Genomic DNA, 15,116 nt, shown 5'->3' on the forward strand with positions numbered 1-15,116 from the left:
TATGGGGTGAGATGCTGAGGTTTGAGGGTTTATCTGGTGGCAGCACGTGATATCACCACCATAAATTTATCCCACGTCTTCCCAGAGTTCACGGATGTATTGTTGCAAAGAGCAAAACTACAATTCCCAGCATGCAGTGGAGTGATGGCCCTTTACTTTCCCTCCTGACCCTATGTCCCCCATTTCTGTCTCTCTTACTGGCCTCTCTGCTCCTCAGTCAGAACTCTGTATAAATATAAGAATGTTTTTATGACGTTCTCTTTCCTTTTCTGTCCCCTCTCTGTCATTTCGATCCATGGGCTTAAATGTGGTCTCCAGCACTATCCGGCATGGTGGCCACTAGTCATGCGTCACTATTCAAATTAAAATTAAATAAAACTGAAAAAAAATATAGTTCCTCAGCTGCATCCTGCAAGTGCTTGCCAGCCACCTGTGGCTCCGCAGCTGCCTGCTGGATGGAGGCGCACTGTCCATCTTCATCATGGCAGGCGCTCAGTGGGATGTGCCCAAGGCTCTTACCGCTGGTTACAACCGCTCCTGTGAGCTTCAGACAAACCAATCCCACGTTCTAGTCTCTATCCCCAAACCAGGATTTCCACAAGTATCTCAGGAACCAGCACATCAAAAGCAATTTCCTGACTCTCTTCGACCCTTCTCTTTAGAGCAGAACCAGCCAGCCTCCTCCCTCCCTCCCTTCCTCTAAGATCTCATATATCATCAAATAAAACAGAAGATGACCCTGAACTTCTGCTCCTCTTGTCTCCTCCAGAGTGCTGGGCTTACAGGTACGCACCGCTACACCCACTTTACATGGGACGGGACCCAGGACCTCATTCATACTGGACAAGCACGATAGTGGCAAATGTACAACCCCAGCCCCATCCTTTTCTGTTTCCCCGGTACTTACATGCGAGCCACCTTCAACACCTCCCGGCTGTGTGCTCTAACCTGCTGGCCCCGTCTGCACCCCCAGTCTCTGCCCTTGCCATCACCGTTGCTCTAGCCTAGACAACTGCAGCTCTCTGGCACTCTTCTCATCCCTGCTCATGTCTTTTAGTTTGTTCTCCAAACAGCAACCGAAGGGATCATTTCAGAATATTAACGGGAACACATCTCTTCTCAACTGAAAACCTTCCAATAAATTCTACTTTAGAATCAAAACCTGAGCCCAGGGCCCTGCATGAACCAAGCCTCCGTGTCTGTCTGAGCTCAGCTGCCTCCCCAGCTCTGCCTTGTTCTCTTTTCACACAGAATGTTTCTTTTAAGCTTTGCCCTTAGCAGTTGTCCCTCCTGGGGACACAGTCCCCACTTCCTCCATGCCTAGCTACCCCTTATCATCCTTCAGGGCCCGTGCAGACACCACCTCCTCTGGAGCCCTTTCTTGATTCCCATCTATTGAAGCCTTAGCCTCAGTCGTTCCTGCTTTCCCTTCGGGCAGATTTCACTATCTGTTGCTTTCTTAGTTTGTCTCCCTCATTAGAGTACAAGTGAGCACCCCCCCCCCCCCCCCTTTTTTTTTTTTTTTTTTTTTTTTTTGGTATTTCGAGACAGGGTTTCTCTGTGTAGTCGTGGCTGTCCTGGAACTCACTCTGTAGACCAGGCTGGCCTCGAACTCAGAAATCCGCCTGCCTCTGCCTCCCGAGTGCTGGGATTAAAGGCGTGCGCCACCACGCCCGGCTCCCAACTCAGTTTTATAATCCCGAACCTAACTAAACAGGCCCCAGGCCTCACACGCCTTCCTGCACCTACATGCAAACAGCAATCAGAATTTCTCCTTCGGCACATGCCAGTGGTTTAGTGCTGGGTACAAGACAGCTGCCCTGAAGAGAGGGACCTTCCCAGCATGCATTGGAGACTCACAGACGACCTCACCCCTCAGCGGGGATGGCTATGAACAGGTCTTGGCACTCATTTAGCACAGCTGGAGCAGCAACGATAACACTTCCCCACCCCCACCCCCAGGGCAGTGAAGGAACTATATATGTCCCTGAAGGTGACAGGCTACACACAGAGTGGATAGCAATTTTCAGTGGGGCACAGTCACCAGCAATGGAAGCACAAGGGACCATGTATGCCAGTGTTCTATGGAGGGAGCAGCCAGGCCTACATATCTATCTACAAATCTAGCCAAGAACAAAGAAGCCAGATAGAGGTCCTTCCCAGAATGTTTTGCACAGACCTGAGGGCCCTCGGATGCAATGATGTTCTGGGAACAAGGTTCCACTTGCTCCACATCTAGTACATCCCTTCTCAGGTCATCTGCAAATCAGGCTAGTCCACGTCTCTTCTTTGGTACCAAAAGCCTACCACAACCCACTGTCCTCACCCAGGCCTCTGGAGGCAGGTCTCTTTTCAGGCTACTACCAGGACCAGTCTCTCCTGACTCCACTTCAAGTTTCTGGTTTTCTCTGGGTTCAAAATCCTCATTTCTGTACCTTTACAAGCTCATTCTCAAACCCCACTTCAAGGGCCTACTTCCTCCTCTCTCAGCAAAGTCCTTTTATTACATCCATTGGAGTGGGTCTACCCTCAGCCATCTCCACTGGATCCCTCCCTCCTTGAGCACTAGCGGGGTCCTTGGGCTTGGCCTGCTTCTCATCAGTCCAACTCTCAGAATGCATGGCTCTGCTCTCATTCCTACACCTCTAGGCTCCAAGCCTCCAGCTGAGCCTCCCACCATGCCCTCCTTCAGCACCTAGTTCTCTTCTCCTATGGTTCCCATCTCTGCCTTCCTGGACACAGCTTCTTCACTAGACACCACCTCTTTCTGAACTCCATCCCTTTCCAACTGACTCTTCCCCTCATTGGTCCAAGAGCCATAACTCTAGTTTCTGACCCTGTCCTCACTCATTAAAATCTATCTCTTCTGCCATTGGTTTTTCCTCAATCCTCACTGTAACCCACCTCCTTCCTGATTATTGATCTGACCCTTGTAGGTGACCCCTGAAAGGTGTTGTGAACCCCATAGAGCACATCTCTTCAAATCAGCCTCCTCACTATATAGACTTGACTCTTAACCTCCAACCTGGAAACTGACCAATGGACGGCTCCACCCCCTAGTTACTGTCTCCGTCCTTATAACCCCCCCCAAATCTTAATACAACCCGCCCCCCAAGTTATCATAGGTCCCGCCTCTCAAAGTCTTTCCCTTCAGCCTACGCAGGCACTGCTCCTCGACGAACCTCCCGCCTCAAACTACGTCCGATCCACGACCCTGAGCCTCAAGGCCCCGCCCCCGAGCCTCAAGGCCCCGCCCCCAAGGCGGCCCGTCCCCCGCGGTCGCGCGCACCTTGGGTGTGAGTACGAGCGCGGCGCCGCCGTGCACGGCCACGATGGGCAGCGAGGTCTGCGCCGACAGGAAGTCGAGAATGGGCGCGACGGCGGGCGCGCGCGAGTCGTCCTCGAACACCACGCCGTGCACGCGCAGCCCCGACAGCAGGTCGCAGAGCTGCAGCACAAGGCTGCGAGGGTCGGAGCCGTTGAGCACCAGCGCCACGGGCCGTACGTCCAGGCCCGGGCTGCGCACTGCCGCCGCCACGGCCGGGCCCAAGCGCGCCGCCTCGGCCGCGTACGCCGGGCCAGAGAAGACCAGCGCCACGTTGAGCGGCCGCGCCCCGCCCGTGCCCCCGCCGGCCGCGCCCGGCCCCGGCACCTCCTCCGGGAACGGGCTGGCGCACGCCAGCGCCAGCAGCAACAGCATCTTAGCGGGGCCCCGAGGGCCGCGGGGGCCACCGGCGCCGCGCATCGCCTGCGGGCCCCGCCGGGCGGCCTCTGCGTGGACGGGAGGCGAGGGCAGAGCCCGAGGGGAGACACGGGAGAGACGGGGCGAGAGGGGAAGGTCGGGTGATGGAGAGAGGGAGGGGCCGACACGGAGGGAAACAGAGATGAGGGACAGAGATAAGTGAGAACGAGACAGAAGGAGGAGACAGAGATCGAGAAACAGAGATAGGGAAGGCGACAGAGACAGTGAGACCCAGATAGTGAGGGAGATGCAGAGTCAGGATGAGAGGGGAAAGTTGGGTGAGAGAAGGAGCGGCGGCAGAAGCATAGAGGGAGACAAATGAAGAGAGAGAGACGGGAAGGAATGGAGAGACAGAGAGGGAAAGAGGCAGGAGAGAGACATACAGAGACCAGAGACAAGAAGAGACAGCGGGAAAGGCAATGGAGGGAGTGGAAGGGAAAGATGGAACCCAAATAGAGGGAGGCGTGGGGGGTGAGATGAAGGAATGGAATGTGGGAACCAGGAGGCACAAAGGCGGGAGGGGGTGAGTAATGGGGTCAGGGAAGATGCAGAGGTAAGAGGTGGGGGGAGAAGGCAGGCATGGAAGGGGCAGTGATCGTACAGATGGGAAAGAGACCCAGAGATGGGACAAAGACCAGGAACAGAACCCGAGTAAGAGCAAAGGAGAGGGGGACAGCGAGAGATGGTCAAGGAGAGGGGAAAGAGTGAAGAGAGATGAAAGGCCAGGCTCACAGGGACACAGACCCAGGAGAGGGAGCACAGGAGAGGGAGCACGGCAGAGGATGGTAGTGAGGCAAGGAGAGATGCAGAGAGAAATACAGGGAGGCGGAGAGATGAGAAAGTTGGGGGGAATAGAAGGCAAAGCAGAGACCCACAGCCACCCAGAGTCAGGCACACACCAACCTCAGGAAGAAGGAGTGGAGATGGAGAGAGGCAAGCAGAGCGAATGGAATACAGAGAAGACAGAAATAGCGAGGCAAGGCAAAGCCCCAGACCCCCACCCGGGAGGTGCCCAGCACACATGAAAGCAAGGCAGAGGCAGGTGGCAGAGGAAATGGAAAGAAAAGGGCGAAAGTAAGGGGGAAACGGGAGAGGAAAAGGGGTCAGGTGTATGGGGGAGAGAGAAGGGAGAAATTAGTTGGGTATCCAAGGAGAGAAAATACCCACCACCCTAAGCCATTCTTAGCCCCCTCCTCCTGTCCCTGCCCCCTCATTTTCATTCTTGATGAAACTGAGTCACAGGCCAGTCTTGGGGTTGGGGGCACAGCTGTGGGGAGCTGGGGGGGGGGTTGTCCCTGGCTTCCAGCCCAGAGCAATTTAGTAAATTAAAGGAAGAAGAGGGTTGCCTCCAGTGGCCCCTGTTGAATACTAGTTGCCTGGGGTGGGTGGGCCAGGATCCCAGGCTTCTGGGTACTAGGTTTGTGGAGGAGCCCTGGGGGCCTGATCTCTGCTCCCATAAAGCTCCAAGGACCTGCACTGGGGGCTTCCTGAATGGGCCAGGGTCCAGATACAGAAGGGTTCTCTCTTGGCTGTCAGTCTCCTGTCTGGTTGCCATGGTAGCGCAGGCCGGTCCACTCTAGACAGCAAGGGTTGGGGCAAAGGCACACACCCCCTACCCTGGCTGGAACCCTTATCTTCCAAATCATCACTCCACCTTTCTGGAGGTCCTGGGCACTTGTCTCCCCAGAGAAGGGGGTGCCCCCTCCTGCAGGCCATACCTCCTCCTGTCCCCCCTCTTCATTGCCTTTCCTTCCCAAGCAGCTGGCTCAGTCCCTGCTCAGAATAGCCCCCCTTTCTCCCCAAAATAACGCACAGCTGTGGCCTGGCCCCCGCGGGGTTAATACTGGTTCTCTCCCTTCCTGGTGGCTGCTCAGCCATCAGCCCCCTCCTCCACTTCTCAGACCCTAGCCTCTGCTTTTTTTGGGGTCCAAGGTCCTTGTCACTGTGAGGCCTAGGAGGACAGCCTCAGCCCCACCCCTGTTGGGAGGTAGTGTTTTCACATACAGGGTTCTTGAGGGCAATGTTTCTACCCAGCGCTTGTACCCCGTTATCAGTCCTCAGGAAGCAAAGTCCCCAGATCTCACATCAGGGTTGGCAAAGTCCATCCCGACCTCCACCTTATGAGTTTAGCCTGTTTCCATCCTACAGGGGCCTCGGAAGCATCTCCAGCCTGCTCGGTCAGGAGTGCTCGCCCTCCCGAAATTCCTGACTGAACTTGGCCTGGCAGGTACCCCACCTCACCCAGCTCTGCAGCCCACTCATCTTTTTCTCAGGGCCTGGGCATCCTGGCCTCATCCTGCCCCAACACCTGGGAGTCTTGGTTCCTATCTTGTTCTCCTTTAAGGAGCCCCCCCCCCTTTTTGCCTCAGACCCCATCAGTCCCAACATCCTTCCAGCTCACTAGCTCTGGCCTTCCCAGTTGTTTCCCTCATATCTTGTCTATGGTATAAGGAGGTAGGGGGTCTCTGTGTCTCTATTGCCCCCTAATCCATCATGGGAATGGGGGAAGCTTTGATCAACAGCTCCCCCTCATTGTGCTGCAGAGAGCTTCCTATCCCCCCACTTCACACACACAGACATACACACACATACACACACACACACACACACACACCCATCCCTATCCTGGAAGGGCATTCCAGAACCTTGAGGAAGGGGTGGCTGCTTGGGGCTGGGTGCCGGTCACTGGACGCCCTCAAGGTCCTTGGCAGGGGTATTAATAGCAGACTCATAGCTCTGAGGTGGGAGGGGAAAGCGAGAGGAGAGAGGGATAGCCAGGCATGGGAAGACTGATGCAGGGAGGGGTATAGAGAAGATGAGGTGGAGAGACTGACAGAGGTGGGATTCAGCTATGCGCAGCTGGGGACAGGGTAACATGTCAGAGGAATGGGAGGCTTGGGTGGTTTTGAGGTATAGAAACCCAGGAAAGGGGCAGTGAGTGAAAGAGAGAGCGCGAGCGAGCAGATGGAAGACAGTCCCTCAGGGACAAGGGGGCAGAGACATTTGGTTTGTTTGCATTCAAACCCCTTCCCTCCTTGAGATCCCTGGCCAACTTTCCCTGCCCTAGATTGGAGGGGGCCATATCCCCACCCCCACCCCTGCATCCCCTGTCCCAGCCTTACCTTTTCATGACCCTGTTCTTTGGGGGAAATTGCTGGGGGCCAGGACCGGAACCCGCGTCCAGAGACCCAAAGATTCCGTGGAGTGTTGGGGAGCTGGTTGGGGGCCAGGCCCAGGGCGGCAGCGGAGGCAGTAGCAGCAGCAGCAGCAGCAGCAGCAGCAGTAGCAGTGCAGGCGGCAGTGGCGGGGACCTTTTGCCTGTCCCGGCTCTGTCCCTCCTCTTCTTGGTCCTGCCCTGCCCTGTCTCCCAAGGTTGCGGCCACCAGACTAGGCAATGATGAGGCTACACATGTTGCGCTGGAAGTTGGGCCCCGGACATTGCGGAGGCTGTCGGGGGTGTCCTCTTGCGGCCTGACCCCATGGGGATCCCCCTCCACCCACCTGGGGTGCCCCCCCTACTGGCTTCAGTTCGGGCTCCTCCCCTGGCTGGCATGTCCCATTACCTCTCCCTAGCTTATTGGCACCCCCTTTGTGCTCTCAGCACCCCCTCCCTCGTCTCTGTCTGTCTGTCTGGGTCACCTCTGAAGCCAGTGGCTCGTGTGTATGTTTTATAAGGAGCGTGAGGCTGCCTATCAGGGGAACTGCTTGCCCATTCCTTGCTTGGCCACCTCCAGACCCCCCCCCGTGCCCCCACTCTCAAGCACAGGCAGGAACACAGATGCAGATGCTCACACACACAACCTCACTTCCCCGGGATTCCCCCTCAACACCCCCGGACACACACACACACACACACACACACACACGCTTGCGCAGGGGCCCAACATGGGCGTGTTGTCGCTGTTCTCAGTGGCTGTTTGGACAGACAGGAGGACACAGGCATCCGGGGACACACAGACACTCCGCTGGACGCAGGCAGGAGGCACAGAACCCAGGTGCACACCATCCATCCAGGTTTGGGGGCTCAGGGAACCGATCGGGGGCCCGTGAGGTGCAGGCAGGAGGCTCAGGGTCGGTCCAGACAGACAGACCCCTCCTCCCTCAGCTACCGCCGCTGCAGCCCTTACAGACACACCCCCCCCACCAGCCAGCCTGACACCAAGGCATACATCCTCACCTAGCAGATGGCTGTAGCACGAGAGACCCCTGGGGGCCAGGCGGACCCACCCAGGCTGGTACCCCTCAACAGGGCGCTGCTGGCCGAGGAGGCTGTGGGCGCAGGCGGAGGGTGGCTGGTGGCAACGGCGGCAGCGGCCACGGCTTGCAGGAGCCAGAGCGGGAGGGACTCGCACACTCGCTGTTCCCGCACACTCACTCAGGATGCGATTAACATTCAGTCCCCGTCCCTCCCTGCCAGGAGACCCACAGCTGCCCCCCTCACGCTTCCCTAGGGACCCCTCTTCCCATTAGGTCTGAGGGAGGGGGCCAGCCCTTACCCCATTTCAAAGTCTCTGTTTTCCTCATGGGACTGAGGGGCTGCGAGGAAATGGGAGGAAGCAGAGGTAGATGGACAAGGACACCACCTGGTACAGACAGTTTGAGACCTAGAGAGAGGGCTGGGGGGTCACTGTCACTTGCCCCTTCCCTCTTCTGCACTTCAGCACCCGCCATACTAAGAGCCATCCTGTGAATTTTATGGCTGCAGAGACAGGATGCATGCTGTCTCTCTTGGAGCCAGGAGTCTAGACTCCAAGTCCCTTATCCCTTGGACCCAGTTGTCCAGATGCCAGCTCACCTCCCTCATACCCAAGGGACTAGACCCTAGTTCTTCCCCTTAGACTGATGGGGCTGGATCCCAGTTCTCCTACCTCAGACTGTAGCCCTCCCCTTAAACCTATGGGGCTAGGCTCCCAGTCCCCTCCTCCCTCAGACCTAGATGTCCATACTCGGCCCTCTTCTCTCAGGCCTAGGTGGCCAGACTCTGGCACCATTTTCTGTGACCTAGGGGTTAGATCCCAGCCATCCTCTCTCCAAACCAGGGGTCCAGAATCCTTGGATTCCAAGTTGTGGATCTTCTGTTTCAGATTTAGGGTCCAATGCCTGGCCCTGTTCTCTCAGAAGCAGGAATTTAGATAACAGCCCTCCTTTCGCAGACTACAGATTCTCCCTTAGTCCTTCTCGGTCATACCTGGGGGCCAGATCTTGAGCAAGTTCCTCACTGAGGGACCACTTGATCAGTGAGGGACCAGTCTCTCATAGCTGTGAGTACACAATTCCCTGGAGGAAAACTGCTTCCTTTGTCACAGACACAGTAATCCTAAACCATAACCCTACTTTTGAGGTTCTGAGGTCCCATAAAGTCACCTGTCCATCTTGCCTCTGGTAGAACAGTCCTTAGTATCTGTAACATTGGGAGGAGTGTGCTTCAGGATTCCCGGGTCCCTGATATTGGAAGCTGGAGGTGGAGAAAGAGAGGTGGAGGAGGGGAAAAGAGAGGGAGAATATGAATGTGTAGAGGCGCTGGGACCTAGGCTGTAGCAGTCGATTGGAGCCCTGCTTCTCGTGCCCTAAGATCTCGGAGGACATGGGCCATGACAGTTTCTGAAAGAGCCAGGACCTGACATTTTGGGTCTTAGAAGGAGGATGGAGTTATGGGTGTAGATTTCCAGGTCAGAATGTTGAGCAATAAAGTAATTGTTGGGGATAGGATTGTAGAGGCGGTAGGCTCAGTCTGGATCCCCGAGTGTGTGGCAGTGGGTCCTGGGTTTTCTAACTGAATTGGGACTAGAGATCACAGACAAAGCCAGAAGTCTACCCTCTTTTTTTTTTTTTTTTTTTTTTTGGTTTTTCGAGACAGGGTTTCTCTGTATAGCTCTGGCTGTCCTGGAACTCACTTTGTAGACCAGGCTGGCCTCGAACTCAGAAATCCGCCTGCCTCTGCCTCCCGAGTGCTGGGATTAAAGGCGTGCGCCACCACGCCCGGCCAGAAGTCTACCCTCTTAATCTTCAGGATTCTTGTTGTTGTTACTATTAGTGTTAATAATTTGTGCAGGAATAGACTGTCAATGTGGAGCCCTAGGCCTGGAACTAGGGGGTCCCTCTGCTTCATCCTCCCAGTACTAAGATTACAGGCTGCACCATCACCCAACGCAGCACTAGGATCTTTAGATTCAGAACTCAAACTTCAGGATTCCTGCTTAAGGGCAGAGGTTAGACGAACTCTCTACAGTTCCTTACTAAAGAGAAGGCACCTGGGAATGTGGGACCCTAAAGACCCTTCCATCAGTTAGTAGGCTTATTCGTTACGACTCTGCAAAGCAGGTGGCAGGCGCCAGAGGGCGCCAGACAGTCAACCCGCCCTTGGGGTGGCGCTACAGCTCAGACTCCTCCCTTCCCACCTCGGCCCTCCTCCCTTTTCTCCGAGCCAGCTTTACCACCAGCTCCGGCCTCGGCTCACCTTCCAGAGCCCCTTCCCCGGAGCTGAGCTACCGAAGGGCTTCTCTCCCGCCCTCAACCCAGCAGCACCGCAGCTCCGGGGCAGCCCGGCCGGCCAGCCTCCCCCCCAGCTCAACCCTGCCCGAGTCCCCCAGTCATGAACCTCTTCCGATTCCTGGGAGACCTCTCCCACCTCCTAGCTATCATCTTGTTACTGCTCAAAATCTGGAAGTCCCGATCGTGTGCGGGTGAGAGGCCCCCCCGCGGAGAGGGGGCGGGAGCGGGCCGCTCTGGGGCACCGGGAAGGCTGGAGCTCGGCAGGTCAGAGTCCTCCCGGACTGCCTGCTGGGGATCACTTTTCTAGTTCTAGGGTCACCAGGGGTCAGCTCCTTTCCCTAGACTAAAGGGGTACACATAGTTTGGTGGGGGTGGCTTCGGGCGCTCAGTTCAACCTTCTGCAGCACCCTTTGGGACAGCTCTGGGTGTTCCGGGGCTGGGAACCAGGAGCCATGGCAGGCGGGGAGGTGGCTGGGAGTTGGTGACGTGGACTGTGGAAGGCCAGGAAGGGAGCGGGAGAAAGGTGACCGACTGGGAGGCTGAAGTCAGGCAGGGCTCTCCCTAGGTCCCAGTGTAGGTCTAGACTGTCAGGGGGACCTGAGTGAGACAGAAGGACCGGCGAGGCCTAGCCTGGGATAGAGCCTCGGTCTGTAGTATTTTTGGAGCCGGCTGCCCCCTGCCTGTGGATGGTGGGAAAGGGCCGAGCTCAGGCTTAAAGGCCTTGGGGAATCGCTGTGGTCTAGAGCTCCAGCCCGCTGGCCCAGGCGCTGCATGTTAGTTTATTATTGCCCAAGTAGCCCACCTCCAGCTCCCTCCACCCTGCCCTTCATTCTCTGTCTCAACCAGGCATTTCAGGGAAGAGCCAAGTCCTGTTTGCTGTGGTGTTCACTGCCCGATATCTGGACCTGTTCACCAACTACATTTCACTCTACAACACCTGCATGAAGGTAGAGTTGCAGTCAGCCCCCTGTGGCAGGGTTCCAGGCCAGGGATCAGGGAGGAGTCACCAAAGAGGCTTGGGCCTAGACATATGGTCTGAGGGAGGTGGCCTGGGAACATGATTTCTCTCTCCCTCACGGTGACCTGAGGCCCTACCTGTGAGCTGAGGTGCCCTGTTACCCTCTTATCAGGTGGTCTACATAGCTTGTTCCTTTACCACGGTGTGGATGATCTACAGCAAGTTCAAAGCTACTTATGATGGCAACCACGACACTTTCCGGGTGGAGTTCCTCGTCGTTCCTACTGCTATTTTGGCTTTCCTGGTCAACCATGACTTCACCCCTTTGGAGGTAGGTTTCTGCTGGGCCTGTGTGGTGGTTGGGTAGGGGCAGAGTATCTGACAGCAGGCCCTGTCAGGTGTCTTCCTCTACACAGCTTGCTAAGGCCTAGGTTCGTGGTTGCAGACACTGTGAACACAGTCACAACCCAACATCCCATGTGCTGCTCTGAGCAGTTAATGTACCTGGCATATAGAGTGGCACCCCTTAAGTCGTCTGAATGTCCAGGGGCACCTAGTCCAGCAAGAACTGGGCTGATGAGGGTTAGGAATGGCAAGCAGAGCTCTGCGGTGGGGCCACGTGAATTTAAATCCCAGTTCCACATCCTATTTTTAGTTGTTTTTTTTTTTCCTCCCAGGAAGTGTTGGAGATAGAGTCTAGGGTCTTGTGCATGGGAGGCCGGTGCTTTCTTCTCAGGGCACTGTCAATTAGTGGTTTTCTAAGATAGGGGCTGGCCTAGAACTTACAATCCTCTTGCTTCATTGCTTGGATTATAGCTGTCTGTCATCTCCCCTGATTGGGAGCCCCTATTTCTACTATAATGACTTCAGCCTGTGACTTGTCTTTTCTTTGCCTCAGTTTCCCCATTGTAAAATGGTCATGAGAGGGTCACTGGGTTCAGGGTTGCCTGTTGGTTATATGCAGAGGCTCTGGAGCTGAGGTACAGGGACTGGAAGCTTGCTTCTTCAGCTGGACAGTGGTGGGACTATGAACCAGTGTACACCTGGGCTTTTTGTAAAATGGGGAAACGAGGGGATAGAGAGATGGCTAAAAGGACACACAACCAAAAGGACAAGAGGAAGTCAGTCCCTGCCTCTTAGCATCCTTCTGTAAGGTGCAGGATGGAGCCTAGGCCCTGTGCACCACTGAGCGCTCCAGCCCTCTCAGCTGTGATGGGAGGTTAATGTGTTTGAAGTGGTCTGGCTTGAGATGGGAAAGGACTGGTTAGCATTTGAGGGCCTGGCTAGTCTCTATGGTACTTCCACCTCCAGGTGGTGGCTGTTGTGATTTTTAACCCTTTGGTGTTTTGGTTGGGTCTGTATGTGTTCAACTCATGCCTCATGGGAGTCATTAGCTGGAGCTCCTTCCCTTTGCAGCCCACTCCCATCTTACAGGGAGCCACCCCTGCGTGGTCAGACAGGCTGAGGTTTTCAGCAGAAGTTGAAGTTTGGGAGTCCTCGGACAAGATCTAGCTTTAATGTTTTAGCTACATATTCAAGATACATTTCTTTTTCTTTACCTCTTATTAAGTCACCGATTGTCATGGTGGGGTATTTGGAAAAAAAAATTTTTTTTTCTTTTTTGGTTGTTTTTGAGATGAGATTTCTCTGTAGCTCTGTCTGCTCTGTAGACCAGACCAGGAGAAAAGTTTTCAATTAGCAATAATTACACCTTAGATAAACTTCATTGACTATGATACTCCCACTGTGCAAAGCTCAAAATGTGTGAGTAAAAGCACTGTGCAGGCTAAAGTCAGCCTAGGCCCATGGGCCCCTGAAGCAGCCAGCAGAGGGAGGGTGGCTGTCGTGCTGGGAGCCCAGCTAGACCCTGACTGCAAATGTGCCACTACCACTGTGCTGCACAGACATTACCTAAACCGTCGAGTTATTCCCTACCGCAGCCAGCTTGGGGTTACTGGACTCATTTTCCAGGTTCGGAGACTCACTAAGGTGGGATAGGCAGAGAGGGTGACTGTCTTCTGTTTGTCTTCTGTTCTCTGAGTCTATGCTAGTAAATAGTGCACTCTAAGAGGGGAAAATAACTTTTTTGTTTGTTTGTTTTTTTCGAGACAGGGTTTCTCTGTGTAGCCCTGGCTGTCCTGGAACTCACTTTGTAGACCAGGCTGGCCTCGAACTCAGAAATCCACCTGCCTCTGCCTCCTGAGTGCTGGGATTAAAGGCGTGCGCCACCACGCCCAGCCGGAAAATAACTTTTAAGACATGATTCTGCTGTGTAGGCCAGAATAGCCATCAGTTAAAACCAATACTCTTGCTTTAGCCTCCCAAGAGCTGGGAGGATTACAAGCCTGTACCACCATAGCTCTCCGAGTGCCTGTCTTTAAACTGGGGCAGAAGCAAGTAGATCTCAGCCAAGAATACACAGTGAGGCCCTGTCCCCCAAAATGAATGAATGAATGATTAATAATAAAAACAAATAAAACAAAATAAAGTTCAGATTCAGGGCTAGAGACAGCTCAGCAGTTAAGAGTCGTCCCTGCAGAGTTTGGTCACTTTAGGTCCAGGGGTCCTGTGCTTTCTTTCTGTCCTTCACAGGCACCCAGTATATATGTGGCATTCACTTATACAGACATACACATAAATAAAAATAAAAGCAGATCTTAAATTCATGGGTCTGGAGAGAAATGATTAAGAGCATTTCAGAAGCATGTAGTTCAGTTTTTAACACACACATACATATTCGAATACCCAGTCATCTCGCTCCAGGTCCAGGGGAGCCCTTTCCTGACCTCCGAGGCACCGGAAGTGACCATAACATTCATACACATTAACTTAAAAACTGTAGCTGACCCAGCACTCAGGAGGCAGAGGCAGGTGGGTCTTTGGGTTCAAGGACAGCCTGGCCTGTGAGTCAGTGTCTGTCTGTCAGTCTCTCTTTCTCATACATACACACAAAATAAAGGGGAAAAAAATCACAGTAGCACACATGAAGTAAATCTAAAAAAAATTAAAAAATAATTGAGATATCAAAAAGTTAAAGTGCAATAGGCCTCTGTGTGTGTGTGTGTGTGTGTGTGTGTGTGTGTGCGCACGCGCTGTGCTTCAGTCCCCCAGGGTCCTCCAGGGATGAGAGCTGAGTGCTGGTCAACCTAATGGGTCTATTTCTTGAAAGGCTGCCTGGAGGAGTCCGGATAGTCATAGGCCTGGCGTCCTGATGCTGGGAGTGGGCTCTTAGTCCTTGGGCCCTAGTTTGCTCATATGTGTACTGAGGATTATAGCTGGACCCACCTTGAAATATTACGGCTGGAGCCAGTTAGTGTCCATGGTGTAAGAGAGGTTGCTGGGTTGTTACCAGCATGTTCTGTCTTTCTCAGTTCCTTCCTTTAAACCAAAACATGTGGGGAGAAGCCACAGCTGCCGCCGACAGTGTTCTCAGAGGGGAGGTTTCGGGTATGCTGCTGATCGATTGTGTAACCCAGGTGGGACTTTCAGAGAGCAGGCTGTCACAGAGGCTGTGATGACCTGGTCACCAAGGTGGCTGTCCGTGCTCCCTTAAGGGTGGCTTATGCTGTACATGGGCATCCTTCATAGCTACTCACCCTAGGTGGCTCATTACTTCCCCTGTTCAGGAGCTGTGTCTGGTGCTGAGGACCCTGGGGTGAACAAGACACAGGTTCCAGGCCTCATAGGAGTCACAGAAAGGAGCCATGACAGGATGGCGTGCCATGTGCAGTGGACTAACTGGCATGTAGTGATAACAGCAGGTTCCTGGGTACAGTGCCGGCCTGGGCTATGTAGTGGGCTCCACGACAGCCCAGATTATATGGCACACGCCTTTAATCCCAGCACTCGGGAGGCAGAGGCAGGCAGATTTCTGAGTTCTAGGCTAGCCTGTCTACAGAGTGAGTTCCAGGACACTCAGGACTA

The 15,116-nt window shown here is 54.4% G+C and overlaps 2 protein-coding genes across 2 annotated transcripts in view; one reads left to right on the top strand and one right to left on the bottom strand.

The window, feature by feature from the left end:
• Positions 1-6,924, bottom strand: part of Grin2d (glutamate ionotropic receptor NMDA type subunit 2D) — a 37,407-nt gene extending 30,483 nt beyond the window's left edge. Inside the window, exons 1-2 of the mRNA XM_021167257.1 lie at positions 6,865-6,924; positions 3,290-3,771 (exon numbers count right to left, since the gene is read on the bottom strand). Coding sequence (XP_021022916.1) covers positions 3,290-3,745 — 456 coding nt within the window. The 5' untranslated portion in view covers positions 3,746-3,771; positions 6,865-6,924. The remainder of the gene's footprint in view (positions 1-3,289; positions 3,772-6,864) is intronic.
• Positions 6,925-10,100: 3,176 nt separating this feature from the next.
• The window catches only part of Kdelr1 (KDEL endoplasmic reticulum protein retention receptor 1), a 12,619-nt gene continuing 7,603 nt past the window's right edge, over positions 10,101-15,116 (top strand). The window contains exons 1-3 of the mRNA XM_021168307.1: positions 10,101-10,425; positions 11,081-11,181; positions 11,365-11,523. Of these exons, the coding sequence (XP_021023966.1) occupies positions 10,335-10,425; positions 11,081-11,181; positions 11,365-11,523 (351 nt within the window). The 5' untranslated portion in view covers positions 10,101-10,334. The remainder of the gene's footprint in view (positions 10,426-11,080; positions 11,182-11,364; positions 11,524-15,116) is intronic.

The sequence above is a fragment of the Mus caroli genome, chromosome 7 (genome assembly GCF_900094665.2).
Source record: "Mus caroli chromosome 7, CAROLI_EIJ_v1.1, whole genome shotgun sequence".
In the NCBI taxonomy this organism is placed as follows: Eukaryota; Metazoa; Chordata; class Mammalia; order Rodentia; family Muridae; genus Mus; species Mus caroli.